At 40.3% G+C, this 27,413-nt stretch overlaps 1 protein-coding gene across 1 annotated transcript in view; it reads right to left on the bottom strand.

Moving 5' to 3' along the window:
- Nucleotides 1-3,340: 3,340 nt before the first annotated feature.
- Nucleotides 3,341-27,413, bottom strand: part of LOC126282376 (myrosinase 1-like) — a 94,826-nt gene continuing 70,753 nt past the window's right edge. Inside the window, exon 8 of the mRNA XM_049982035.1 lies at nt 3,341-3,477. Within this exon, the coding sequence (XP_049837992.1) occupies nt 3,341-3,477 (137 nt within the window). The remainder of the gene's footprint in view (nt 3,478-27,413) is intronic.

Below are 27,413 nucleotides of genomic sequence, written 5' to 3' on the forward strand. Positions count from 1 at the left end.
ATCAGAGACTACTACTGAATAATAGATGTAAAACAAAATGTAGGACTGCAGGTATTTACGCTGAATGAAAGGCATTTGGCTGAGAAGAGGGCAATCCATCAAGCCTTCAAAGACTATGGTAGCAGGATATTATCAAAATATCTTTCACAAAACCCAGAGAAATATACTGGTCATTTGTAAAGGCTGTCAGTGGTACCAAAGTTAGTTTCCAGACACTCATAGGTGAGATAGGAACTGAAACTGAGGGTAGAAAAGCAAAAGCAGAAATACTGAACTCTATTTTTAAAGTTCCTGTGTAAGTTAGTAATCAGTTTTGCCATTTTTGGGGAGCAATGTGGAAATTTCACATTGCAGTCCTAGCTAAATTTCTTTGGAGGTGTTTCATTATTCCCACTTTCTCATCTCCCAGCAAGTGAGAAAAGTGCTCTTGCACAAGGTGCTTGAAGTCTGCCATCAAGTTCCGCAGGGGATACCGTAAGCATTTTGGATCAAGCCAACAACACTTTTTGACTGCACAGACTTGAAGTGTATGTTAAAAAGAACTTTTTCACAATTAATAAATCATTTGGTCATTAAGAAATTGTTCATAATATAACTAATAAATTTAAGTTCAGTCAAAACAATAAACATTCAGCACAACAAGAATTTTGTCTCAGAAACATCACACATTTAATTTTGTGCACAAATTATATAATAAATGATTAATGTTTTTGACCAATGGTAATGTAAGTTGGCATAAACACAATGATTAGTGGAGTCACCATTAGCTTTATCATAACCAAAGCCACAAGATCAACATCAAAACAAAGAGGAGGGGGGGGGGGGGGGGGGGTGGAGGAAGAAGGTTAGAGTGCTACTGCCAAATTGCCTGCTACACTGCTCTTATTAGCTATACATTATGTCAATTACATATTATTGTGTAATTTTACATGGCCTCAATACTGGACACATGATCTTACCACTACATCAAAGAGCAAAAGTTGATTGTTTCACATTGCCATTTGACTGTGTATGCTGTCTAGCAGAAAAAGTGCTGCATCCCAATCCGTGATCACTCATCAGCCCTACTTAAATCACAGATTAGGATCAGAGTAGAATGCATGACACTCATTTTCTGTCAGCAGCAACCTAAATGCATTGAATATAATAAAGATTAGCATTCTTGGTAACCAAAAAATTGCTCTCTAATGTTTATACTGTTTAGTATATATTAGCATATGGCCCATAAATATCCTTGGAATGTAGCACCTCTGATCTGAGGTCAAGGAAAGCAGTAGAGCTTATTGTGACTTCTTTTGGCCTCACAGAATTCTGATTTCATACCAGAAATGATATGTATTGTCACATAATAGGGATATATTATTTGTTTTGATTATATACACATATGCCAAAATTAATCCTTATCTGAGAATTTCTTTACAGTGTTGGACTTTTATATTGAGTAATAATAATGATTTTTAAGATTTGGAAAACGCATGCTAAAAGACTGATATGAACATTATTCAAAATTCAATAAAATAAGGTCAGTGAAATGGCATCCAGTCTCTTCTATTCTTGCTCTGAAAGATTCATAAAAATCCACATCTATGTACATTACCATCCTTTAAACTAAGCAAGATGGCACAGAGGTTAGCACTCTGGACTCACATTCAGGAGGATGGCAGTTCAAATCTGTGTCCAGTCATCCTAACTTAGGTTTTCTTTTATTTCCCTAAATCACTTCAGGCAAATGCCGGGATGGTTTCTTTGAAAGGACACGACTGACTTCTTTTCCCATCCTTCCCTAATCCAATGGGGCCGATGAGCTTGCTGCTTGATCCTCTCCACCAAATAAACCAACCAAATGTCCTTTAAAATTTTGTGATGAACACAAAAATCAAGAAAAGCCTAAAATAATAGATCTTGAAGGAGTGAGTAGCTGATCACTGACAAAAGGAAAAAAAGATGATTAATCCATCCTAAAAATATACTACTCACAAAAGCTTCACTTTAACAATGTGAGTTTGATGGCAGGCAGAGAAAAAAAAGGAAAGAAGAAAATGATAGAAGAGAAAGTATGGAAAAAAAGATTCTTGTTATGTTTGTCATCTTGACAACTAAAATGAAGAGCAGGCATTGCACTAAACTAACAGATCCAATTATCACAGTGTACAGTAAAGTTTTTTAATCAATAATCTGACAGGTTAGACATGGTCTGTCACAATTTCCTATCTCTTCCCTCCCATACAAGTTTTGCCCTCCACAGCTCCTTCTAGTATTATGGACATTATTCTGTGATGTCATATAATCTTGTCCATTCTTCTAGTTAGTGTTTTCCAATCATTCCTTTTATCTTTGGTTTTGAAGAGGATTTCCTCATATTTTATCAGTTCAATCATCAAAATCTTTTTGTAACATATATCTCAGATGCTTTTATTCTGTTGTTTTTTTCAGTTCTCCCACAGTACATGATTCACTTCCTTGCAATGCTGTACTAAAGATGGACATTCTCCGAAATTTCTCTTCCAAATGAATGTTTATCTATCACATCCATAGCTGTCTTGTAGTGAGGAATGCTTTCTTTTGCTGCACAAGTCTGCTTCTTGTGCCCTGCTTACATCATCATGCCTTGTTTTGTGTCCAAGGTAACATATTTCTTTCATGGTCCCATTTCTGATGTGAAATTTATCACTAATCTCATTTCCACTACTACTCGGTACTTTTGTCTTTGTTCAGTTTACCTTCATTCCACATTTTGTAGTCAGTAGACTCTTCATTCCATTCAACAGGTCATGTAAACATTCTTTACTGTTATTGACGATGGCAACATGACCAGTAAATCTTGTCATTGATATCCCTTCACCCTGAATCTTAATCCCTTTGCTGTGTCTCTTTCTTATTTACACAATTGCTTCTTTTCTGTATGGGTTGAATAGTAGAGGAGAAAATCTATATCCTTGTCTTATAACCTTTTTAATTTGAGCACTTCTGACTTGATCTTCCATTCTTATTGTTAGCCCTTAGTCCTTGTATATATATTATACATTTTCCCTGCAGCTTATAACTGTTTTCCGCAAATTCCAAACATCTTTCATCACTTTAATTTGTCAAAAGCTTTATCTAGGTCAACAAATCCTATGATAGTGTCACGGTTTTTCTCTATTGTTGCCTCAAAGTGCAATGTCAGAACGGCTGCTCTGGTGCCTTTACATTTCCTAAAGACAAAATTATTGTATTGGCATCTAAGAGATCCTTAGTTTTCTTTTCTCACATTCTGTATACTGTAACTGCACTAGTGTTTCTTATAATTTTAGCAGCAGAAGAGGTATAGTAGTAGGAGGACATAGTTCATATAATGCATTCAAACCTGAAGCCATATGGCTGCAGCAGTTGGCCACTGTGGGTTGAGGTCCATGCTGGCTCCAGCATCCCCTGCAGATTCATTGGACCTCCCCAGTGCTGATGTGTATTCATTTATACCTATGAACTCTGCAGAGCCTATAGGAACAAAAATATCAGGTACTGAAGACATGAAAAAGGACAAGTAGGTTTATTCACTGAACTGGAACGATAAAAGCAAGAACAGTATTTTCAGTAAGTCTAAGAAGTATACACCCGAATTCAAAATGTGTGTGTATCTTTGTGGCAGAAGTCTAAACCATAACAAGTGGACAAATTACTTTTTGCAAAAACTAAATGCTCCCCCACCCCATCTATCTTCATCACCCCTGTCCTATCCCTTTTATACCAATGACCTTTGCCCATCCTAGCTCTCTTTCTCCCCCCCCCCCCTCCCCCTACCTCCTGTTTTTTCCTTGCCTATCTCATGATCATTTTTAACTAGGCATAGGCTGAAACTTACCAATATTTCTGTAAGTATAATGAAGTGATTATACACACCATTTTATGCACAATACCTTGTATGTTTAGTTGCAACATAACAAACAAAGTGTATACCTCTAAACAAATACATTGTCTGAAAGACATTTTCATTGCATGAGAAATGTGACCACTCTCACACCTATCAGAACAACTGTGAGAAATTACTAAAAATATATACATGGGAGGGCTGATTTCAAGGCTAATTTTTACTCTCTGTAGTGTTCCCCTTGACTCAAATCTAAGACGTGAGTCGTGTGATTCCAGTGGAACAGTTGCGCACAGCAACTGTAGTATATTGCAAAAACCGAAAAGGTATTCAAGAATCAACTGCAAATCCAATCTGTATTTTTATTGCACATCTACATTTCAGCTACTGAAAAGCTGTCTTCAATGTTAGAAAATACAATAAATATACAAGAATCAGTATTTAAAAGCTGTAAATTAAAACCACATTGTACAACACCACCATAGTATTAAATTTTGTTTTCACTTGTTGAACTGGCAAGTGCAAGTTTACATGGTTTTTAGTTCTCTAATTTTAATTTCAATTTTTTAAAAAATCTGTACTGGTACTGGTAACTTTGAGCTGATGTTAGTAATGTAGAGGGCACTGCTCTAACCATATGACATATCCTATGGCTGCTTGTACTGCTCTGCAAACAACAGCTCCAGTTAGAATCTGGCAATGTATATCTTAAAGCCATATAATAACCTTTGTTGTCACAAGCTTGATGAGTATATGATTTGACTTAAACAGTATGTTACCTACTATTGTACACAGTGGTTTTTATTTACAACCTTGCAGGTTCACAAGAGAGCTTCTGTAAAGTTTTGAAGGTAGGAGACAAGATACTGGCAGAAGTAAAGCTGTGAGTACCAGGCATGAGTCGTGCTTCGGTAGCTCAGATGGTGGAGCACTTGCCCGCGAAAGGCAAATGTCTCGAGTTAGAGTCTTGGTCGGGCACACAATTTTAATCTGCCAGGAAGTTTCATTACGCAGATTATCATTATTATATGAAAATGGTGAAGCTGGTTGAATGTTCATGTGCTACAGTCATATCTATGGAAAGAGGTATAAGGACAGTGAAAGTACAACTAGGCACTAAATGGTTGGATGTCCACAACTCTTCACAACAGAGGCTTGTCTATAAAACAGAACAGATGGTGACTCAGGCATCTCTGCCAAAATAGAAAAATACTGGTGCATGCACAAGTGTTTTGGAGCAGATTGTTCATTGAACCTTGAACACAGAGCTCCACAGTAGGACTTCCTTACATGTTCACATGTTGACCCAGAAATGTGGTCAATTACAACTGTGGTGGGCATGAGGCCACCAGCATTCAAATGTCAATCAATGTAAATGGTTCAGCTGTTTGGTTGAATCTCATTTTTGCTACACTAGGTCAATGGTCATCTCCAGAAATGCCATTATTGGGCTGAACTGTGGTTCAAATCATACAGCATGCCTCGGACCCAGGCTGTTGAGAGCAGTTTATGCTATGGCAGACATTCTCCTGCAGTTACATGGGACCTGTGGTAGTCGTAAATGACAAGCTGACAGCTGCAAATCACCTGGATCCCTTCATGCTTATGTCCCCCTGGTGGCAATGTCATCTTTCAGTAGCATAACTGCCCTTGTCTTAGAGCCAGAACCATGCTACAGTGGTTTGAGGAACATTATAGCAAACTCGTGTTGATATCTTGGTGACCAAATTCACTTACATCTACATCTGCATCTACATAGATACACCACAAGCCACCTTACAGAGTGTGGCAGATGGTACCCTGTACCACTACTATCATTTCCTTTCCTTTTCCATTTGCAAATAGAATGAGGAAAAAATGACTGTCTATCTGTCTTCATATGAGCCCTAATTTCTCATATCTTATTTTCGTGGTCCTTATGTGCAATGTATGTTGGCATCAGTAGAACAGGTCAGCAGTCAGCTTCAGATGTCGGTTCTCTAAATTTTCTCAACAGTGTTCCTCAAAAAGAACATCGCCTTTCCTCCAGGGGTTCTCATTTGAGTTCCCAAAGCATCTCTTTAACACTTACATGTTGTTCAAACCTATCTGTAACACATCTAGCAGTCCGCCCCTGAACTGCTGTCACCGCCTACACAAATCAGTGGTCCATTATTTATGCGAATTACTTGACCTGTGCATACACATCTAATGCCACATACCTCCACAAACCTACCAACGAACTGTCAGATCACTGATACACAGAATCAGAATTTATTTCATTACAGGGATGGACAAACAAGCTATTGAGCAGCTAATCATAATTTTTTGACTCATCAGTGTATCTATGTGTTCTTGTAGTTAGGACACTAACACATCCAAAGTGATTGTCGTGGACATCTTAGGTCATTTTGCGAAAACACTGGCATGGAATCACTATATACTGACCATAATAGATCATTTTTCACATTATGTGGGAATGGGAGCGATCCCGAAACAGCCAGCCTTCCCAGTGATTCAGGCCATGGTAAATATTTGATTGTTGAAGTTTGATATTCTGGAAATGGTAATTGTGGAACAGGGTACCAATTTTACCTTGGAATTAATAAAGCAGCTGTGTTATCTATTGCATATTTGTAAGTTAAGGACAAGCATGTAATACCAGTGGGTGAATGGATGAACACAGCATGTGCATCAGACAATAGGGAAGATGTAGAGTCATTATGTAAAGAGATATCACGAGGACTGGAAAATGCTGTTACTATTGTTGTCTTATCATGTAATTCGAAAGTTGATTAAAGTATCACTCTGTCATCATATGAGGTAATATATGGCCAGAAAAAAGCTATAATCAATTGAAAGAATCAGATCTAAAATATGGAATGATGATGAATCAGTGCTAAATTTCACAAGAAATTCATTGGACATATGGAAGCAAGTACAATAAGTCAGTACAAAGCCCTTAAAATCTCAGGAACGGATGGGACAATGGAATGCAAAGCTATCCGAGTACTGATTAGAATAGTGGGTAATGTTAACTAACCCTTACACCCTGAAGGTAAAGATAAACAAATTCTTCACACATTATCAGGGTCCATATCAAGTAACTGAAATGACCTCATCAGTGAATATAGAGCTACAACTACCTGGTACGACAGTCATTCATATTGGGTGTATCTAGCCCTTTCAGTGTACTCTGGACTCTTTACTGCCATTACTGGCACCTGTCCCAAGAAAGTGGAGAGGAGGTAGGAAGAGGAGGGCAACACAGCAAGCAGAACAGACTGCACTTGCACCCATCCAAGCTATGCACAGATTACCATACATTTAAGACCTAGGATTAGGGGAATGTAAAAAGGATGGATATAATGAGTTTTTGGGTTTTTTATTACATGATTTGTTTTAGGAAGGGTTTTGTTTTTATTTATATGTGGATATATTTTGTGTGAGGATCTACCAAAGTGCTGGAGCATGGGTGTATGAGAAGTATATGATGTACGAATGGTGAAGGAGTTTTATCTTATTTGTGTGTATTTTGTTTGAGATATTAATTTGGGGCTTGCAGTGTGAAAGTAAATGACATTCATGTTAACCGTAAATTTGGGGGTGATCCTTTTGGTTGTGCATTTGTGTTCTCACTGTGGTAATTTGAGATTTCTTTTTTAACTTCACAATGAGCAGCAGATGTTACCTAAGTGTTACAGTTATGAACAACTTAAATTGCAATGGTTACATAGACAATGTTCTGGGGAAGGCAAACCAAAGACTGCATTTTATTGGCAGAACACTTGGAAGATTAGTAGGGCTATAGGAGACATCCCACACTATGCTCATCCATCCTCTGTTTTGTAATACCGCAAGATAGGAGAGAGAGTGTCAAAGACATGATAAGTGAGCTGGGGTGGCACTCATTAAAACAAAGGAGTTTTTCATTGAGGTGAGATCTTTTTGCTAATTTTCACCTCTGAATGTGAAAATATATTAATACTGTCACCCTACATGAAAAGAAATTATCATAATAATAATATAAGAGAAATCAGAGTTTGTACTGAGAGATTCAAGTGATCATTCTCTCCATGAGCTGTTCACGAGTGGAATGGTCTAGAATTCGGCGGAAGGCAGTTTAATGAACACTCTGCGAGGCACTTAAGTGTGAATTGTAGAGTAGTCTTGCCGATGTAGATAAGATAAAGTGTTTGTTTGTTTTGTATATTATTAAAGTTTACATGCCAGTGCATTCACTTGTAGTGGAAAAAATGTGTTGCATTGTAGAATGAGTATATAATTTTTTTCAATCTGATAATTAAAACTAAAATAAATGTACATTCTAAGAAAAGAAAAAAAAGCAACGCACTATGAAGGAGTTATCCAAATGGGACAGAAATTTGTAGATGTGATGTACATGTAAGACAAACAAATAATTACAATTTCAGCAAAATTCATTCAAGCAATAAAGCTTCACATGTGGTCCACCTCTGACCCTTATGCAAGCAGTTATTCAGCTTGGCAATGATTGGTAGAGTCATTGGATGTCCTCCTGAGGGATATTGTGCCGAATTCTGTACGATTGTCACATTAAGTCATCAAAATGCCAAGCTGGTTGGAGAGCCCTGCTCTAAAAGTTTTCCGTTGGTGAGAGATCTAGTAGACTTGCTGGCCAAGGTAGGATTTGGCAAGCATGAGAGAAGCAGTAGACTCTTTTGCTCTGTGTGGGCAGGCACTATCTTGATAAAACGTAAGCCCGGCATGACTTCCCATAAAGGGGCAAAAAACAGGGCCTTTGCTGGCCATCAGGGCTCAATTTGAAGCAGGACTTGTCACTGAAGATGATATTCCAGGCTGACAACATGTATGGTTGGTTGATTTGGTGTGTGCATGTGTGTGGGGGTGGGGGGGGTGGGGGGGGGGGACCAAACAGCGAGGTCATCGGTCCCATGGGATTAGGGAAGGAAGTCGACCGGGCCTTTCAAAGGAACCATACCGGCATTTGCCTAAAGTGATTTAGGGAAATCACAGAAAACCTAAATCAAAATGGCCAGACCCTGGATTGAACCGTCATCCTCCTGAATGCGAGTCCAGTGTCCTAACCACTGCACCACCTCACTCAATCGACACGTATGGAGACGCCCCCGACACTGGAGGTTTACCAATCTGATTGTGGACGACCATACATTCGTGCAATCAAGAGTGATGGTCATGAGCACCATTTCATTTCATAGCAGGTCCCCCTTTCATTGTCATCCACAGCATTGCTACCCCACAGCAGTATGTTGAAGATATTGTAGCCCCTGTTTTGTTGCCCTTCAAGGCTAGCCGTCCTGGGCTTACATTTCAGCAAGATAATGCCTGTCCCCACAAGGTGAGAGTTTCTACTGCTTTTCTTCATTCTGGTCAAACCCTACCTTGGCCAGCAAGGTTGCCAGATCTCTGCCCATTTGACAATGCTTGAAGGAGTAGGGGAGGGTCCCGCCAACCAGCTTGGGATTTTGACTATCTAATATGCTTTCGTAGTACTGCTCAGGGGGACATCTAAGAACTTTATCAAGCTGCATTGTGTAAGGCCCAGAGGTGAACCAATGTGTTATTGCCTGCTCAAGTTGAGAAGCTCTCTCTCTTGAATAAATTATTCAATTTTCCTGAAATTGTAGTAATTCGCTTGTCTCTATGAGTACATGTAGATCACATCTGCTGATTTCCATCCCATTTGGGTAATTCCTTTGTGGCACATCTGAATGAGTCAAAGGACAGAGTCTTGAATAAAATGCAGATTAAAATTTCAGATGGAGTGTGATGCCTACAGTTTTATACAGGGTGTTTCAAAAAATGACCGGTAGATTTTAAACGGCAATACAAACTAAATGAGCAGCGATAGAAATACACCGTTTGTTGCAATATGCTTGGGACAACAGTACATTTTCAGGCAGACAAACTCGAAATTACAGTAGTTACAATGGTCAACAACAGATGGCGCTGCGGTCTGGGAAACTCTATAGTACGATATTTTCCACATATCCACCATGCATTAGCAATAATATGGCGTAGTCTCTGAATGAAATTACCCGAAACCTTTGACAACGTGTCTGGCGGAATGCCTTCACATGCAGATGAGATGTACTGCTTCAGCTGTTCAATTGTTTCTGGATTCTGGCGGTACACCTGGTCTTTCAAGTGTTCCCGCAGAAAGAAGTCACAGGGGTTCATGTCTGGCGAATAGGGAGGCCAATCCACGCCGCCTCCTGTATGTTTCAGATAGCCCAAAGTAATCACACGATCATCGAAATATTCATTCAGGAAATTAAAGATGTCGGCCGTGCGATGTGGCCGGGCACTATCTTGCATAAACCACGAGGTGTTCGCAGTGTCGTCTAAGGCACTTTGTACCGCCACAAATTCATGAAGAATGTCCAGATAGCATGATGCAGTAATCGTTTCGGATCTGAAAAATGGGCCAATGATTCCTTTGGAAGAAATGGCGGCCCAGACCAGTACTTTTTGAGGATGCAGGGACGATGGGACTGCAACATGGGGCTTTTCGGTTCCCCATATGCACCAGTTCTGTTTATTGACGAAGCCGTCCAGGTAAAAATAAGCTTCATCAGTAAACCAAATGCTGCCCATATGCATATCGCCGTCATCAATCCTGTGCACTATATCATTAGCGAATGTCTCTCGTGCAGCAATGGTTGCGGCGCTGAGGGGTTGCCGCGTTTGAATTTTGTATGGATAGAGGTGTAAACTCTGGCGCATGAGACGATACCTGAATGTTGGCATCATTTGGACCGCAGCTGCAACACATCGAACGGAAACCTGAGGCCGCTGTTGGATCACCTGCTGCACTAGCTGCGCGTTGCCCTCTGTGGTTGCTGTACGCGGTTGCCCTACCTTTCCAGCACGTTCATCCATCACGTTCCCAGTCCGTTGAAATTTTTCAAGCAGATCCTTTATTGTATCGCTTTTCGGTCCTTTGGTTACATTAAACCTCCGTTGAAAACTTCGTCTTGTTGCAACAACACTGTGTTCTAGGCGGTGGAATTCCAACACCAGAAAAATCCTCTGTTCTAAGGAATAAATCATGTTGTCCACAGCACACTTGCACGTTGTGAACAGCACACGCTTACAGCAGAAAGACGACGTACAGAATGGCGCACCCACAGACTGCGTTGTCTTCTATATCTTTCACTTCACTTGCAGCATCATTTGTTGTTGAAAACTGTAACTACTGTAATTTCGAAAGTTTGTCCGCCTGAAAATGTACTGTTGTCCCAAGCATATTGCAACAAACGGTGTATTTCTATCGCTGCTCTTTTAGTTTTTATTGCTGTTTCAAATATACCGGTCATTTTTGAAACACCCTGTATATACTGGTACATAAAAGGTCTTTAAGAAGAAAATTCTGAGCATCAAGGAGGAGGCATTGTGAAACTAAGGGGTGAGTAACAAATTCACTGTTAATCACGCTTTGAAATGTGCATACATGTCCTGAAATGATAGTGATAGCATTCACATACCAATTATAGTCTTAGGCATTCATGGTGGCTGTGCAGTGGAAGATGACAATGATACGTATGCCACTTCCTCATCTTATGGCAGTCAGTTTTAAACTGTCAATGCAGAGGGCCCATATGCATTGAAGCACTTCCGTATTGAACCAACACTGTTGATGTAATCCATTATGTCCATGCCAACAACATGATCATCACTTGCTTTGGTCACAAGGCCTGCTACTCATTGGTTAGGACTTCCTCCTATCCATTGGTACAACACATGCATCACTGTTATAGCATCATGCCCTTCATAAACCAAAGTATCACGATGTCTGACCCATTTCATGGAGAATCATCATTCTGTCCTGTATGAAATCACTCACATGCCCATACTCCATCCTGTGGCATTGCCAAAGCATATTTGCATTTGATTTTAGGCTTCACCTTTGTTTGAAAGCTCTTCAGTGGCTGTGTAAGATCTAATGTTGATATTGCTTTTTTGTTTGTTCTATAGATTAAGGTGAGATCCTTGAGGATGTGAAACTTGACAGAATACCAAAAATTTATAATAAAAATTTACAAAAGAAATTTTGTGCTAAATTTTCTTCACAGCTGTTATCATTTGGTCCAGAAGGATGCGAAAAATGTATAAAAATTGACCGCATTTTCATCTATGAATTCATACAAAGCTTATCACCAATACACACTCATCAACCAAAACATTATGACCCCTGCCCAACATGACATTGTATGGTACCTGGTGGCATTGCAGGCATGTGACATGGTATCAAAAGCATGGAAATAGAGCAGACATGCACAAGGGATCACCATAGCAAAGATATGTGCTCATATGGAGAAATCCAATGAGATAAACAAATTTGACAAAGCGCAGATTATTATTACTCAGAACCTATGAAAGATTATCTCAAAACTGGCAAATCTGGTTGAATGTTCACATGCTATTATCATGAGCATCTACGGAAGGAGTTAGAAGGACAGTGAAACCACCACTAGTGCACTGTAAAGTTGGATAGAGGGTGATCTGTGGCATCTCTGCCAAAAGAGCACAATGCAGGTGCACGCACAAGTGTTTTGGAGCACACTGTTCATTGAACATTGTTGAACACAAGACTTCCACAGCAGACCATCCCTAAGTGTTCACATGTTGACCCAACAACATCATCAATTGCAACTGCAGTGGGCACAGAACCATCAGGACGTTACCATTACCATCAATCAATAGAAATGGATTGGCTCTTCAGGTGAATCAAATTTCTGCTGCACTAGACTGACAGTCTCTTCCACAAACACTGTCATTGAGCTGAACTGTAGTTCAAAACATGCAGCATGCCAAGGACACAGGCTGGTCAGAGCAGTATTATGCTATGGCAGTTGTTCGCATTTTGTGGTGTGTGGTTGTAGCTGTAGCAGCTCTAAAGCTAATTACTGACAAAGTTGTTTGTGCACTGTATTCTAATATGAAATTTAGTGGTTTTCAATCATTCATCCCAAAATTAGGAGTGTGTTTACATTTCACAGCAAGCATTTGCAGCTGTAGTGGTTCTTAAGTTAAGTCCTGACACAATTATTTGTGCATTGTTATTAAGTTAGTAGCTCATGCTGTTTCTGGTGAAGTAACTGTTTGATAAACTTTTGGAAATTTTCACCCACTGTGTTAGAGGTGAAGTCATTTATTGAATATAGACAGTAGATTTCAGCTGACATTTCTTATTGTTTGCAGTGAAATATTTCAGTAAAAACTTTTGTTTTCTGTGTTTAATTTTGTTGAGTGTTCCGATGGTTGCTTGCATTTTTGGATTTAGATAAGAAATTGTTTTAAGGGTTTTTGTTATTGGTATTACTTGTGGTTTGGTAGTATTAACGAAGGTAGTTGCTTTCTTAGCAGAGTGCGAAATTCGAGTTCACAATTGTTAGTTCTTTAAGTAGTTCTGCTGTTGTAATTGAACTTTGGTAACGCAGACATTTAGTTTTTTTCAGTAACTGTTAAAATTTTACCACGAGTGAGAAGTGTGGACTGCTTTGTAGGTTTTTGAGTAGCGGGTTATAGCGTGAGATTTGTTCAAAGTATTTTCATTAGCGGAATGCAGTGGGGAAGCCAGTGGGCACTCTAGCCAGGTCCTCTCATGGAAATGGAGAATTTGTAGTAGAAATAAGTTGACAGGGGAGCAGGAGTGCAAGATCTGTTCCCTTCAGGTGCAGTTACAAGACACAAAGGAGGAGCTAGATAGGTTTGTGGTGGGGAACGGGAACTGGCAGTAGGTAAGAAAGCAGCTAGGAGGAGGAGATATTCAAACAGTTGTACTTTGTGTATAACCAATAGATTTGACCAACTGTCAGAGTTGAGTGGAGAGGAGCTTCTAGTAGTTGTAGGTGTAGGAAACATGCAGCAATCCTCAGCAGTTCAGGAGCTTAAGTCAGTTGTAAATTCTAATAGAAAGAAGATGTTGCACTCCTAGGTAGTTCACATGGCAGAGGTTTGGGCAGCAGTTGCACAAAGTGTTGGGGAGTAAGTACCAGTTCACCATCACTGTGAAGCCTAGTGCAGGGTCGACTCAGGTGACTGTTAACATAGAGGAGTTATGTAGGAATTTTACAAAAGAGGATCAGGTAGTGACTGTTGGTGGAGCTGGGAATAGTCTTTATAGGGACAGGGAATATGATGTAGGTGGTGACCTGGTAAAGATAGCTATTCAAACTGGTGAAACTAATGTGCACTTCATGCAGCTGTGTCAGCATAATGATTGGCCTCGTGCTAATGCTGCTGTTATGTGTGTTAGCATGGGGCTGGGGAAGTCACTGATGACAGAGGGCATGGTTCACATTGCAGTGGTGCCAGCTGAGTCTATAAATAGATCGGGTTCAACTAGGCATGGCCTGCACCACAATAGGTATGGGAAGGGGAGGCTGACAAAGCTTATAGGTAACAGAGTAGTGGGCAGTTTAGATTGAAGTCAGCTGGTAGGTATTACTGCTTAAACAAAGTCCCTCTGACAAAAGAATCATCTTCAGAGGAGATCATGTATCCAAGTAGAGAATGAATTAGCATACTTCATCAAAATATAAGAGGTATTAGAGATAAAGTTAGTGAACTGCTTTTAGATGTTGACTAACATTATTGATGTATTGGAGCACCACTTAAATAATTTGAGAATCCAGAGGCTTCCTTTACCAGAATACAGATGAAGGGGCTATTTTTCAAGGAGTTCTTTGTGGAGTGGGGGAGTGAGCATTTATGTTAAAAACAGTACTCCATTTGAGTCCATAGATGTATCACAACATTGCACAGAATAGGTATTTGAATGTTGTGTAGGGGCAGTTGAATTTAGTGAAACTAAACTCCTAATTGCTGTTGTTCACAGGTCTCTTAACTCTGACCTCAGATCATTTCTGCTCAAGCTAGAGAGGGTTCTTGGTTCACTTTATAGGAAGTACCAAAAATTAGTTACATGTGGTGACTTCAGTATTAATTTTGTATGTAACTGTGGAAGAAAAAGGATGTTGGAAGATCTCCTAAATTCATATGATCTGATGCAGATTGTGTTTTTTTTTCAACTAGGGGAAGAGTAGCACAGCCATAGACAATATTTTTATTCATTCCTCATTACTAGGTGAGCATTCTGTTAGTGAAGGAGTGAATGGCCTTTCAGACCATGATGCACCAATTTTAACACTGAAAGGTTTTTGTACTTAAACAAATGTTATATATAATTAAAAACTATGTAGAAAAGCTAATCCAATGGAAATAAAGAGTTTTTTAAAATATAATGAAGGAACAAGAGTGGCAGGATGTTTATAGGGCCGATATAACAGACAACAAATATAATGCTTTCCTTATTACATTTTCATGCTCTTTGAAAGTTAATTTCCATTAGAACATTCTAAACAGGATACTGACAGTAAAAGGAAGCCTAGGTGGCTGACTATTGGGTTAAAGATATCATTTAGAACAAAGTAGTAATTATGTCAAAATGTTAGAAGTAGTCACAATCAAGCTACAGTAGACCATTATAAACAGTATTGTAAGGTGATTAAAAACGTTATTAGGAAGGCAAAGAGTATATGGTATGCAAATAGAATAGCTAATTTACAGGATAAAATTAAAACAGTATGATGAGACGTGAAGGAAGTGTCTGGTCAGCAGCACAAGGTTGACAATTCAAAGTCAGTTTGTAGTAAGAGGATTTCTGTTACTGATAAGTCAGATATATGCACAGTATTTGACAATCACTTTCTGAGCATTGATAATTAATTAAATAAAAACTTAGTTGCTACAGGGAACCATTTACCTCTCTTGGAAAATTCCTTTCCAAGACTGATGTCTGAAATACTCCTCTGTGGTACTAACAAGAGGGAGATTGAGTCAATAATTAAATTATGAAGACTAAGGACTCTCATGAATATGAAGGAGTGTCTAACAGAATATGAAAGTACTGTACTGCACATGTTAGCCCTGTACTTAGCCATATTTGTAATTTTTCTGTAAGGATGGTTAGTTTCCTGAACGACTAAAGTACACAGTAATTAAGCCGCTTTATAAAATGGGAGAAAGGGATAATGTAGACAATTTTAGACCTATTTCTATGCCATGAGTGTTTGCTTAAGTTACTTAAAAGGCTGTGTATGTAAGGATAACTGATCATTTTAGTCACATAATTGCCATCAAATGTACAGTACAGTTTTAGAAGTGCTTTAACAACGGAAAATTCTATATTTACTTTTCTCTGTGAGGTACTGAATGGATTAAACAAAAGGTTTTGAATCCTAGGCATCTTTTTTGATTTAACTAAGGCATTTCATTGCGTTTATCACAAAATATTGCTCCAGAAGTTGGACTATTATGAAATACAGGGAATACTTACAGTTGATTCTCCTTTTAATTTAACAACAGACAGCAGAAGGTCATTATTCACATTGTTGAGAATGGCTATGATATGGGGGCATGGTCAAATTGGGGTTGCCCCAGGGATCAGTGCTGCGGCTACTCCTGTTCCTTATTTATGTAAATGATATGCCCTCAAGTATTACAGATAGATATCTAGTGGTCACTGGCCCTGCAGACCACATGCTGCGTCTACAAACTGCCTCCATTCCTTCATGTTTTCTGTGCGGTTCCTCCAGGTGTCTTAAGTTCCCAGGGCTGATAGGTCCTTCACCAGGTCGTCCATCCAGTGCTGCCTTGGTCATCCAATGGGGTGTTTTGTGTTTGGCTTCCCCTCCAGGGCCATCTTTGCCTGTCTTCCATCTGGCATACGGGCTACATGGTCCACCCATTGTATTCTTTTGCTCTTTATCTTCTGTAGGATAGTTGGTTATCACATCAGAAGGTAGATTTACTCAGTTTTCCTCCTCTTCCATTCTCCGTTATCTAAAACTGGTTCCAATTTCTTCCTCATTACTCTTCTTTCAAATATTAATAGATTTTCCTTTTCTCATGTAGTCATGCTCCATTAATGCTGGGCATATCACTGTGTTGTAGATTTTCATCTTAGTGTTCACTGAAATTGGTTTAGAGCTGAGCATCTCTCTGAAGGAGTGCATGCATTTCATTACCACTGCTATTTCCTTGATGTCAATTTTTATGTTGTTGTCTGTGGTAAACCAAGATCTCAAGTATTTGAACTAGTGTTCTCTTTTGAACTTCTTGCCATCTATCTCAAGAAATTCTTCCCGCTCTTGTCTTCTTCCTAATTGCATGAACTCTGTTTGGTCTTGGTTCACTTTGAGCCCTTCCTTCTGTGCATAATTGTCCATTTTCTTGTACATTCCTTTCAACTCGTGCTCTGATTCACTTAGTAGTACTATGTCGTCTGCATATGCAAGAAAACTGAAGTTACTGTCCATCTCTACTCCAGCCCACTCCTGTATTACAGGTTATTCTAAAATATTTTTGTTGATGACACTAGCTTGGTAGTAAAGGATGTTGTGTGCCACGCTGGCACTGTTTCAAATAGTGTATTCATGACATAAGTTCATGGCTTGTAGAAAATAAACTAACACTAAATTATAATAAGACCCAGTTTTTAGAGTTTCTAACACACAATTCAACATAACCCAACATTTTAATTTCACAGAAAGGGTGTACGATTAGTGAAACTGAACAGTTCAAATTTCTAGATGTTCAGATAGATATTTAACTGTCATGGGAAGTCCATGTTCGGGATCTTGTTCAAAGAATTAATGGTGCCATTTTTACTGTTCGAACATTATCAGAAGTAAGTGATAGTTTGACATGAAAAGTAGTCTACTTCGCTTATTTTCATTTGCTTATGTCATGTGGTATTATATTTTGGAGTAACTCTTCCCATTCTCAAAGGATATTTTTGGTTCAGAAATAGGCAGTTTGGGCAATAAGTGGTATAAGTTCACGGACCTCTTGTGACCCCTGTTCATTAGTCAGGATATTCTGACATCAGCCTCTCAGTATAAACATTGTTCACTGTTGTTCTTTTGTTAACAATATGAGCTTATTCACAAAAATTATCAGCTTTCAGTCAGATAATACTAGGCAGAAATCCAATCCTCATTTGGATCACACTTCCTCGACTCTTGTGTAGAAAGGTGTGCAGTAGAGAGCTGCATCCATTTTCAATAAGCTACCACAAGAATTCAAAGATCTTAGCAGTAATCCATGCACTTTCAAATCAAAACGGAAGAGTTTCTTCATGGATCACTCCTCCTATTCTGTTAAGGGGTTCCTTGAAAAATTAAGCTGATTCTCTTGTACTTTGTTGACTGCTTTTACATAAACTTATGGCTTGTCTTTTTTGGGTTCGTAAACATTTTATTTTACCTGTTATTACTTGTATGTTGTAATTTCATGTACTGACACTTTGCATAACCTAGGAGTTTTGCTCCTCAATTTGGTCCAGTTGAGCTAGATGTTTGAAATAAAATAAAATAAAAAAACATTCTCCTGCACTTGCATGGGACCTCAGGTGGTAATTGAAGAAAATCTGACAGCTGCCAACCACCAGCATCCCCTTTATGCTTGATGACTTCCTCAAAGGCAATTTCATCTTTCAGCAGTATAGCTGCCCATTGTGTCAGAGCCAGAACCATGCTGCAGTGGTTTGAGGAGAATTATAGAGAACTCATGTTGACATCTCGGTGACCAGATTCACCTGATGTAAATCCTATGAACCCATATGGGTTGCTATTGGTTTCTACCACAGCGTACACAAATCAGTGACCTGTTAATTACGTGACCTGTGTATAGATGTCTAACGCCACATACCTCCACCATCCTGCCGACAAGCTCTTGAATCACTGATATGCAGAATCATTGATTTATTTCATTCCAAAGGCAGACAAAGAAACTATTAAGCAGGTGGTCATAATGTTTTGGCTCATCAGCATAAATGTACACAAACAAAATGCATAAAATAGTTTTTAAGCTATCATAGCCAAGCATCACCAAAAAGGAAACATTTAATCTTTACAGTATTTGCTCTGCTAGCATTGCTACAATTTAGAGGAGCGCAAGGGTGATATTACACTGAATAAAATATTAATTGTCTCTGCTAAGAAATTCTTCAGTGCAGTAGGCAGAGGTGGTCATTAAGAAAACATATAGGCTTTTCTTTATTGTACATTTTTGGTAGCCAGGTTTTTTATGACCGCCATCTAGTTATTAGAAATGTGCAATCCAGATTAACACACATTTTTTCGACCAAAATAAGTGTTTTCAATAATTTATATGCATTATTTTTTATCCCGCCCTCCTAATATTGATACCACAAACTGAGTTGTGGCTTTGATAGATATAATTTCTGAAAATTTTTGTCAAGGAATATATATAGAAGACATTTTTGGAAGGGTAGTCATGATATTTTAATAACCAGCTCAAAAAATGTTACTGGTACATAATTTATTTTATGTATGTTTGTATTCAGGTTCATGTCCTCAGTCCTGTTACATATTGAAATCCCTGGGCCATACTACCACCAATGCCACTAGAGGTGCCAAAGCAAAATGGTGTAACTATTAACAGAATGGGGTATCATGAGGTAATTCCAAATAATTTTATCAGGACTGTGGCTCTTTCTGGGACTGTGTTTTTAAGGATGCCATACATATCCATTTGATGGACTGTCCTACCAACAGGTATGCAGGTTTTGAATTAAGCACCACCTGGACTGTCATTAAATCAAAACAGAAGAAACTACTCTCCTGGAAATGGAAAAAAGAACACATTGACACCGGTGTGTCAGACCCACCATACTTGCTCCGGACACTGCGAGAGGACTGTACAAGCAATGATCACATGCACGGCACAGCGGACACACCAAGAACCGCGGTGTTGGCCGTTGAATGGCGCTAGCTGCACAGCATTTGTGCACCGCCGCCGTCAGTGTCAGCCAGTTTGCCATGGCTTACGAAGCCACTGGTAGCATGCCGCGACAGCGTGGACGTGAACCGTATGTGCCGTCTTCCGCTCACGCCCCAACATCGTGCAGCCCGCCTCCAGTGGTGTCGCGACAGGCGTGAATGGAGGGACGAATGGAGACGTGTTGTCTTCAGCGATGAGAGTCGCTTCTGCCTTGGTGCCAATGATGGTCGTATGCATGTTTGGCGCCGTGCAGGTGAGCACCACAATCAGGACTGCATACGATCGAGGCACACAGGGCCAACACCCGGCATCATGGTGTGGGGAGCGATCTCCTACACTGGCCGTACACCTCTGGTGATCGTCGAGGGGACACTGAATAGTGCACGGTACATTCAAACCGTCATCGAACCCATCGTTCTACCATTCCTAGACCGGCAAGGGAACTTGCTGTTCCAACAGGACAATGCACGTTCGCATGTATCCCGTGCCACCCAACGTGCTCTAGAAGGTGTAAGTCAACTACCCTGGCCAGCAAGATCTCCGGATCTGTCCCCCATTGAGCATGTTTGGGACTGGATGAAGCGTCGTCTCACGCGGTCTGCACGTCCAGCACGAACGCTGGTCCAACTGAGGCGCCAGGTGGAAATGGCATGGCAAGCCGTTCCACAGGACTACATCCAGCATCTCTACGATCGTCTCCATGGGAGAATAGCAGCCTGCATTGCTGCGAAAGGTGGATATACACTGTGCTAGTGCCGACATTGTGCATGCTCTGTTGCCTGTATCTATGTGCCTGTGGTTCTGTCAGTGTGATCATGTGATGTATCTGACCCCAGGAATGTGTCAATAGAGTTTCCCCTTCCTGGGACAATGAATTCACGGTGTTCTTATTTCAATTTCCAGGAGTGTAGAATTCTGATTCTTGTCAAAGCAGTACACTGCTGAGATTTAACTCAGCTTTTAACCACACGACATCTGGCAGCATAGCCATTGCCCACAGTGCACATGCAAAAGGCCTCTCTATGGCTCCCAGCAGGGGGCCCTCCAAGAGCCTCTTTCCTCCAACTGTGGGCATCCTCCCGCATATGTGTATTCTCCTGGCCTATAATTTTCAAAGTCCCCATGTGCCTGGTGTCAACAGCTACCATCACCTGAAGGTATGAACAGCAGTATTGCCAAAATATTTTGGGATTTGCACAGTATGATCTGACAGCAAGAGATGTCAGGAAAGCCTGAAAATTCACATGACATAAATAGTTTTCTGCAGCAGTGGAAATGTTGCAGCTGTGTCAGCCAATCTAGATTACTTCATTAGAAGTAGAGCAGCTATTCAGTGTGGCATGCACCTCATATTGTGACTTCTACACAGTTACTGTATATGTCATTTCCATAGTTGATTAGACCTATAGTGCAATTGGCAGGTACTCAGTGAAAGGTTGGCGAATACTTTTAAGGTTCGAATTTTCTGAACTTTTATTTTGGTTGCATGTAGATGGTCTGTAGTGTAGAACCCAAGTTTTTGACCTCAAAAACACTGTGCTAACTTGGGGGAACTGAGAAGCTGCAAAATTAGGGGACATTTTTGTCTTTTTTTCCTCTCTAAATTTTTCGCTTGTGTTCTATGACTGAAAACCTTTCTTGTAGAGCATTAAATTTCCCACAATTTTTATACACCAAATTTCGCAACTCAAGGACTGCTAAAAGTGCACCCACAGCATTATAGCTTTAATTTTACGAGTTTTTATTTATTTTTTAATCTTAATGCTATCTGCCTCTAACAGTTAATATTTAACAATATTAAGAAGCCACACTCCCCTCCACTAGATTTTCATTTCCACTTGAGTTGGAGGAGGATCAGGTGGCTGAATGGGGCAATGTCCATGGAAGACCATAGCTGTTGGTACTGTCCAACCTCCCGCCATGTTACGTCATGCCTGAGTTCTTGAAAATGAGATTACTTCACATAGTATTGCACTCCTACTGTTGCACTATGGATTCAGTGTTCCCACATGTGTACTCTAATGAAAATCTTCATTAAAGCTGAATGCATGTGGGATCCAAGGTTGCATGTTGAATGTGTCAGAGAGATGGTTCCTTACTACCATGCAGTAGGTATTCTGAACTAATGGTGTGCTAAGAGTGGAAATCTTTACCACAAGGGCATGATCAGGCTAAAATAGGCATTTTCTAACTATGTGTTGTGTCTTCCAGAGGGGGCATGGCCTTACATAGGGACATCCTGATGGGTTCATACAAAGAACAATTAGGTTTATTTGTTTTCTGAGTAAAGGGCCAATGTATTCTCAGGAAGTGGTATCTAGTAGGCTGACAGATAAGTGTTCACACTACAGCAGCATGGTAGATGGCAGTCTAATATTGTGGAAGAAAAAGATGGATTATGAAGGTATTCATTCCTTTCTCCCTGCTCTTTGCACACTGTCAGAGGACTATGACTTTCAGTTCAGCGAAGAATTGAGGTTTGTGTTTGTGGCTCATTTAACTGAATTCAGTGATTACTGAGGGAATTATCCGAATGGGATGGAAACCTATAGCTGTGATGCATATGTACAGACAAACAAATGATTTCAATTTCAGAAAAACTGGATACTTAAGACAAAGAGCTTCACAAATTGAGCAAGTCAATAATGCATTGGTCCACCTCTGTCCCCCTCACCAATATTCTCATGGCATTGACTGACAGTTGTTCAATGTCCTCCTGAGGGTTCTTATGCTACAGTCTGTCCAACTGACATGTTAGATTGGCAAAATCCCGAGCTGGTTCAAGGGTCCTGCTCATAATTCTCCAAACGTTCTCATCTGATGAGAGGCTGGCAACTTTTCTGGCATGTGCAGATGACTGGCTTACCATAGAGGGCAGCAAAACAGGATGTAGAATATTGGTGACATAACGCTGAGCTGTTACGATGCTGTGGATGACAACTGAAGAGATCCTCCCATGAAAAGAAATGGCATGCTAGGCCATCACTTCTTGTTGTTCATCTGTACGACAGGTGACAGACACATCTCCATACACATCTCCACTGGTCACCAGGGCTCAGTTCAAAGTGGGACTCATCACTGAAGTCAATTTTACTCCAGTTAATGAGATTTCAGGCCAAAGACTTGTCTGACAATGCCCTGGAACGTGGCGGGATACCGACCTGACTGTGCCTGTCATATGATCCAACAACCAGGAGTGATGGTCTGGGGTGCCATTTCTTTTCATAGCATGGCATCTTGTGTTGTCATCTGCAGCACCCTTAAAGCACAGTGGCACATCGATGATATTCTACACCTTGTTCAGTTGCCCTCCATGGCAAGTCATCATGGGCTTACATTCGAGCAAAATAATGCCCACCCCCACTCAGCAAGAGTTTCTACTGCTTGTCCTTGTGCTTGCCAAACTGTACCTTGGCTCACAAGGTCACCAGATCTCCCCCCATTTGATAACGTTTGGAGCAATTTGGGCAGGTCTCACCGACCAGCTTTGGATTTTGTCGATCTAACATGCCAATTGGACAGACTGTATCAATCAGTGCCAAACCAAATAATTGCTTGCATAAGGACTAGAAGTTGGACCAACGTATTATTGACTTTCTTAATTTGTGAATCTCTTTCTTTTGAATAAATCATCCAATTTCCCTGAAATTGTACCTATTTGTTTGTCTGTATGTGTACATCATACGTACCAATTTCTGTCCCGTTTGGAGAATGCCTTCATGTTGCATCTTTTTTTGTTTAGAGTGTATTTTCCAGAACAATTTAAGCATTTTGCATCATTTGGCAGTCATCATCAGGAAATACAGATTGCGAATGACTATGGAGGAAGATGTGCAAGTCACAATTTCCAATCTTCAGCTGAGATTTGGGGAACTGATGAAGCACTCTCATCCTTCGTATCTACTTTGTTGTAAGGATTAGATGTACTAACGTTAAAAGTTGATTAAAATTGGGTAAATCAACAGTTAATAAAGAAATAACTACTCTTAGTCATTTGTTTGAAACTTAAGTTTATTCATCCCACATTTTGAATCGGATTCCATGTGTCTAAGGTGCTGGTCAGCGTATAAATTCAGGTCAAGGGTGCTGTGGATACAGAATGTTTGAAAACCACTGGCCTAAAAGATGAATCTTCAAGAATTTCAGAAATTCACAGCTGATGGCTGCTTCAGTATTCGTCATATCGAAAAATTATTGTCGAACTTCTGATCTGACATGACCATAGAGCAGGTCTGAGTTAAGGAGGGTTGTCTGGTGGTCGCTGCTTAACGAATAACGTGCTGTCTCATTGGGCTTCGGGTATGCTGTGCCTCCACCAGTTTTATAAAGAAACAGATGTTCAGATCTGAACAACATGTAGGTATGACATTTTCCTGTGTAGCCAGGGTTCTCTGAACACACACTGTTCCTTGAGATAAGGGAGATAGTATCACGAGAAGGTGACCTCTTATTTAGCACAAGGAATTGGCATGAGCTACACAAAGAAATTGGTGCTGAAAAATTTTGAAGATGTTAATTTTAACGAAAGAGTAAAGATTTTACTTTGATTGTAGTTCAAATTTGAGCTTCCATCCTTTCCAATGTGTGTCTGCACTGAAGTCAGTATTTACAAGAGCACGAATTCAGCATTATAGTATGCAATGTTCATTCCAATACAAGAAGAAGTAGACCTTGAGATATGTGGAGGTGCAGTAGCTGTCGATGGATACCTTCTAGATAAAAGTTATATGCAGTACGGCTACAACAGCCTTATTCATGTCAGTATGCAACATCTATGTGGACTGTGTGCAAAAAACACTTTATATATAATCCCATAAAAGTTTTTGACTGGTATCTCAGCTGACGTCCGTTGCCACACCAACAGGCTTTACTGCACTTGTCCACAACGTTAGTCTTCTCCACAGCAACAGCTGTTACAGTCTCACATGAAATATTTTTTATCGATGAAACCAACAACAGAAACTTCATTTCAGTGACGAAAACTAAAATAGCAGCAAAAGGGCATTACGGTTATGAAGGCAATAGAAGACAATATTATGACGATAAAGACTGCCAAGTCTGATAACGTTACCAACACATATGAAGTCGTATATCCTGGTATTCCTGACAGCATTAGTCTCTTCTCAAAATAACATCCATTTCCGGAAGAGTGGGAGCAAATGATTCCCCCAGCATTCTATACTCATCAGCATCATGCAAACTCAGTCTTCAGGAGATTTTTTCCATTCAATCAGAATTCACGTGTGACACTACTTCAACGCCGTTTGCGTAAGAGTCAGCGCCATTTACAAGAAAAACTCGTAATATTTTCATACAGCCAGACGCAACATCACGCAAAATTTCTGAAGCATGGGGAGGGTTATTTGTGATACTGTGCGGTGAAGTCACGATCAGACACATACCGGTACAGGACGATCTTTACCACTGACAAATCTCTAAATCTGCATAAAAACCCAAATTCCAACTAGTGAGGGTGGCACCTACTCGAGATACTGTCCGATACCATTCCTTTCGTCCCTACCTGCAAGTACAGTCATGGCTGAGTGACGAAAACATTACATCAGTTCTGGGCTGGACGCTAACAAGAGGAGCAGTAATTCCTATAACTACAACGAAAACTGCAGCTTCAGGCTGTTTGCTGAAAATAAACAAAAGATTGTAGCACAGTGAACTACAGCCATAGGACAGCAGGACTCCTGTATTTAGTCACGGGCAAATATTTTGTGGGTATCTCTCGGAGAGTTCACTCTTTGCGGAACGAAGAGAATATCGATACGGATTAGCCTAACATATACACTATGTGATCAAAAGTATCAGGTCACATGGCTGAAAATGACTTGTAAGTTCACGGCGCCCTCCATCTGTAATGCTGGAATTCAGTATGATGTTGGCCCACCCTTAGCCTTGATGACAGCTTCCACTCTCACAGGCATATGTTAAATCAGGTGCTGGAAGGTGTCTTGGGGAATGGCAGCCCTTTCTTCACAGAGCGCAGCACTAAGGAGAGGTATCGATGTCGGTCGGTGACGCGTGGCATGGCATGAAGTCGGCGTTCCAAAACATTCCAAAGGTGTTCTATAGAAGTCTGGTCAGGACTCTGTGCACGCCAGTCCATTACAGGAATGCTACTGTCGTGTAACCACTCCGCCATAGGCCATGCATTATGAACAGGTGCCTGATTGTGTTGAAAGACGCAATCACCATCCCCGAATTGCTCTTCGACAGTGGGAAGCAAGAAGGTGCTTAAAACATCAATGTAACCTGTGCTATGCTATGATAGAGCCATGCAAAACAACAAGGGGTGCAAGCCCCCTCCATGAAAAACACGACCACACCATAACACCATCGCCTCCGAACTTTACTGTTGGCACTACACACGCTACAGATGACGTTCACTGGTCATTCGCCATACCCACACCTTGCCATCGGATCGCCACATTGTGTACTGTGATTCGTCACTCCACACAACGTTTTTCCACTGTTCAATCGTCCAATGTTTACACTCCTAACACCAAGCAAGGCGTCGTTTGGCATATACGACGTGATGTGTGGCTTATGAGCAGCCGCTCGACCTTGAAATCCAAGTTTTCTCACCTCCTGCCTAACTGTCATAGTACTTGCAATGGATCCTGATGCAGTTTGGAATTCCTGTGTGATGGTGTGGATAGACGTCTGCATATTACACATTACAACCCTCTTCAATTGTCGGTTGTCTTTGTCAGTCAACAGACGAGGTTGGCCTGTATGCTTTTGTGCTGTACATGTCCTTTCACGTTTCCACTTCACTATCACATCGGAAATAGTGGACCTAGGAATGTTTAGGAGTGTGGAAATCTCGCGTACAGACATATGACACAAGTGACACCCAATCACACCTAATGAACGTTCCGAATTATCGAAATATGCTGTCATATAGTCTTTCCATTGTTGAGATGGCTGTATGGGCGCTACCGAAAGCCAGAAAATTAAAAAAAGTTGTGAACCTTTTTTGTGTGCTGCAAAATATATGTTTAACTGGTAAGAAAATGCAGTTTATTAGTGGGCGGGAGGTGTTCTTGCAGTTGTTTGATATTTGAAAGCACCTGCCATGAGGAATGTGGATTTCTTGTCATTTCCGAGCAGCCTTAGCAGAAATCAGCAGCCCATTAGTTTTAGAGGAGGGTGGTGGGGTACTTAATGTGCATTAAACATTCTTCCAAAAAAGTTGTACAGTTAAAATTACAATGCTAAAACCTGTCCTTTTTGCACTTTTTCTTTGACGATTTCCAACTTTTGCCGTTCGTTCTGTCTGATAAAAGTACGTTTGACCAGAACACATTTTAGAAAATCTTACAATCTGCAAGTAAGTTCTGAGTACCTTTTATTGTGGGAGGAAAAGGAAAAAAGTATTGAGAAAAAACTAAAGAAAGTCCCAAAATGTTGTAGTTTTTTGGCTCCCTAGTTAGCACAGGGCTCTCGAGGTCGCTACACACCACTACAGGATTCTACCATAGGTCTACATACCACCTACACAGTACATGACGTACTAAAAGTTCATAAAATTCGTTCCTTTTGTAACATCCAATGTGCGTGCCGACTGGGCTAAAACCACGTGATTGAAATCAAAGTACAGCTACTCTCCAAGATCCAGTGTGGGCTGTAATCATCCTATGGCGTCGGAACTTGGGTAGATATGGTGATATAGAACTGATTTATGCTGAGGGAAAACAAATTAGTTCCAATTATGGCACCACGAGCAAATTTGGTGCTGCAC

Source organism: Schistocerca gregaria, chromosome 7 (assembly GCF_023897955.1).
Source record: "Schistocerca gregaria isolate iqSchGreg1 chromosome 7, iqSchGreg1.2, whole genome shotgun sequence".
NCBI classification, from domain to species: Eukaryota; Metazoa; Arthropoda; class Insecta; order Orthoptera; family Acrididae; genus Schistocerca; species Schistocerca gregaria.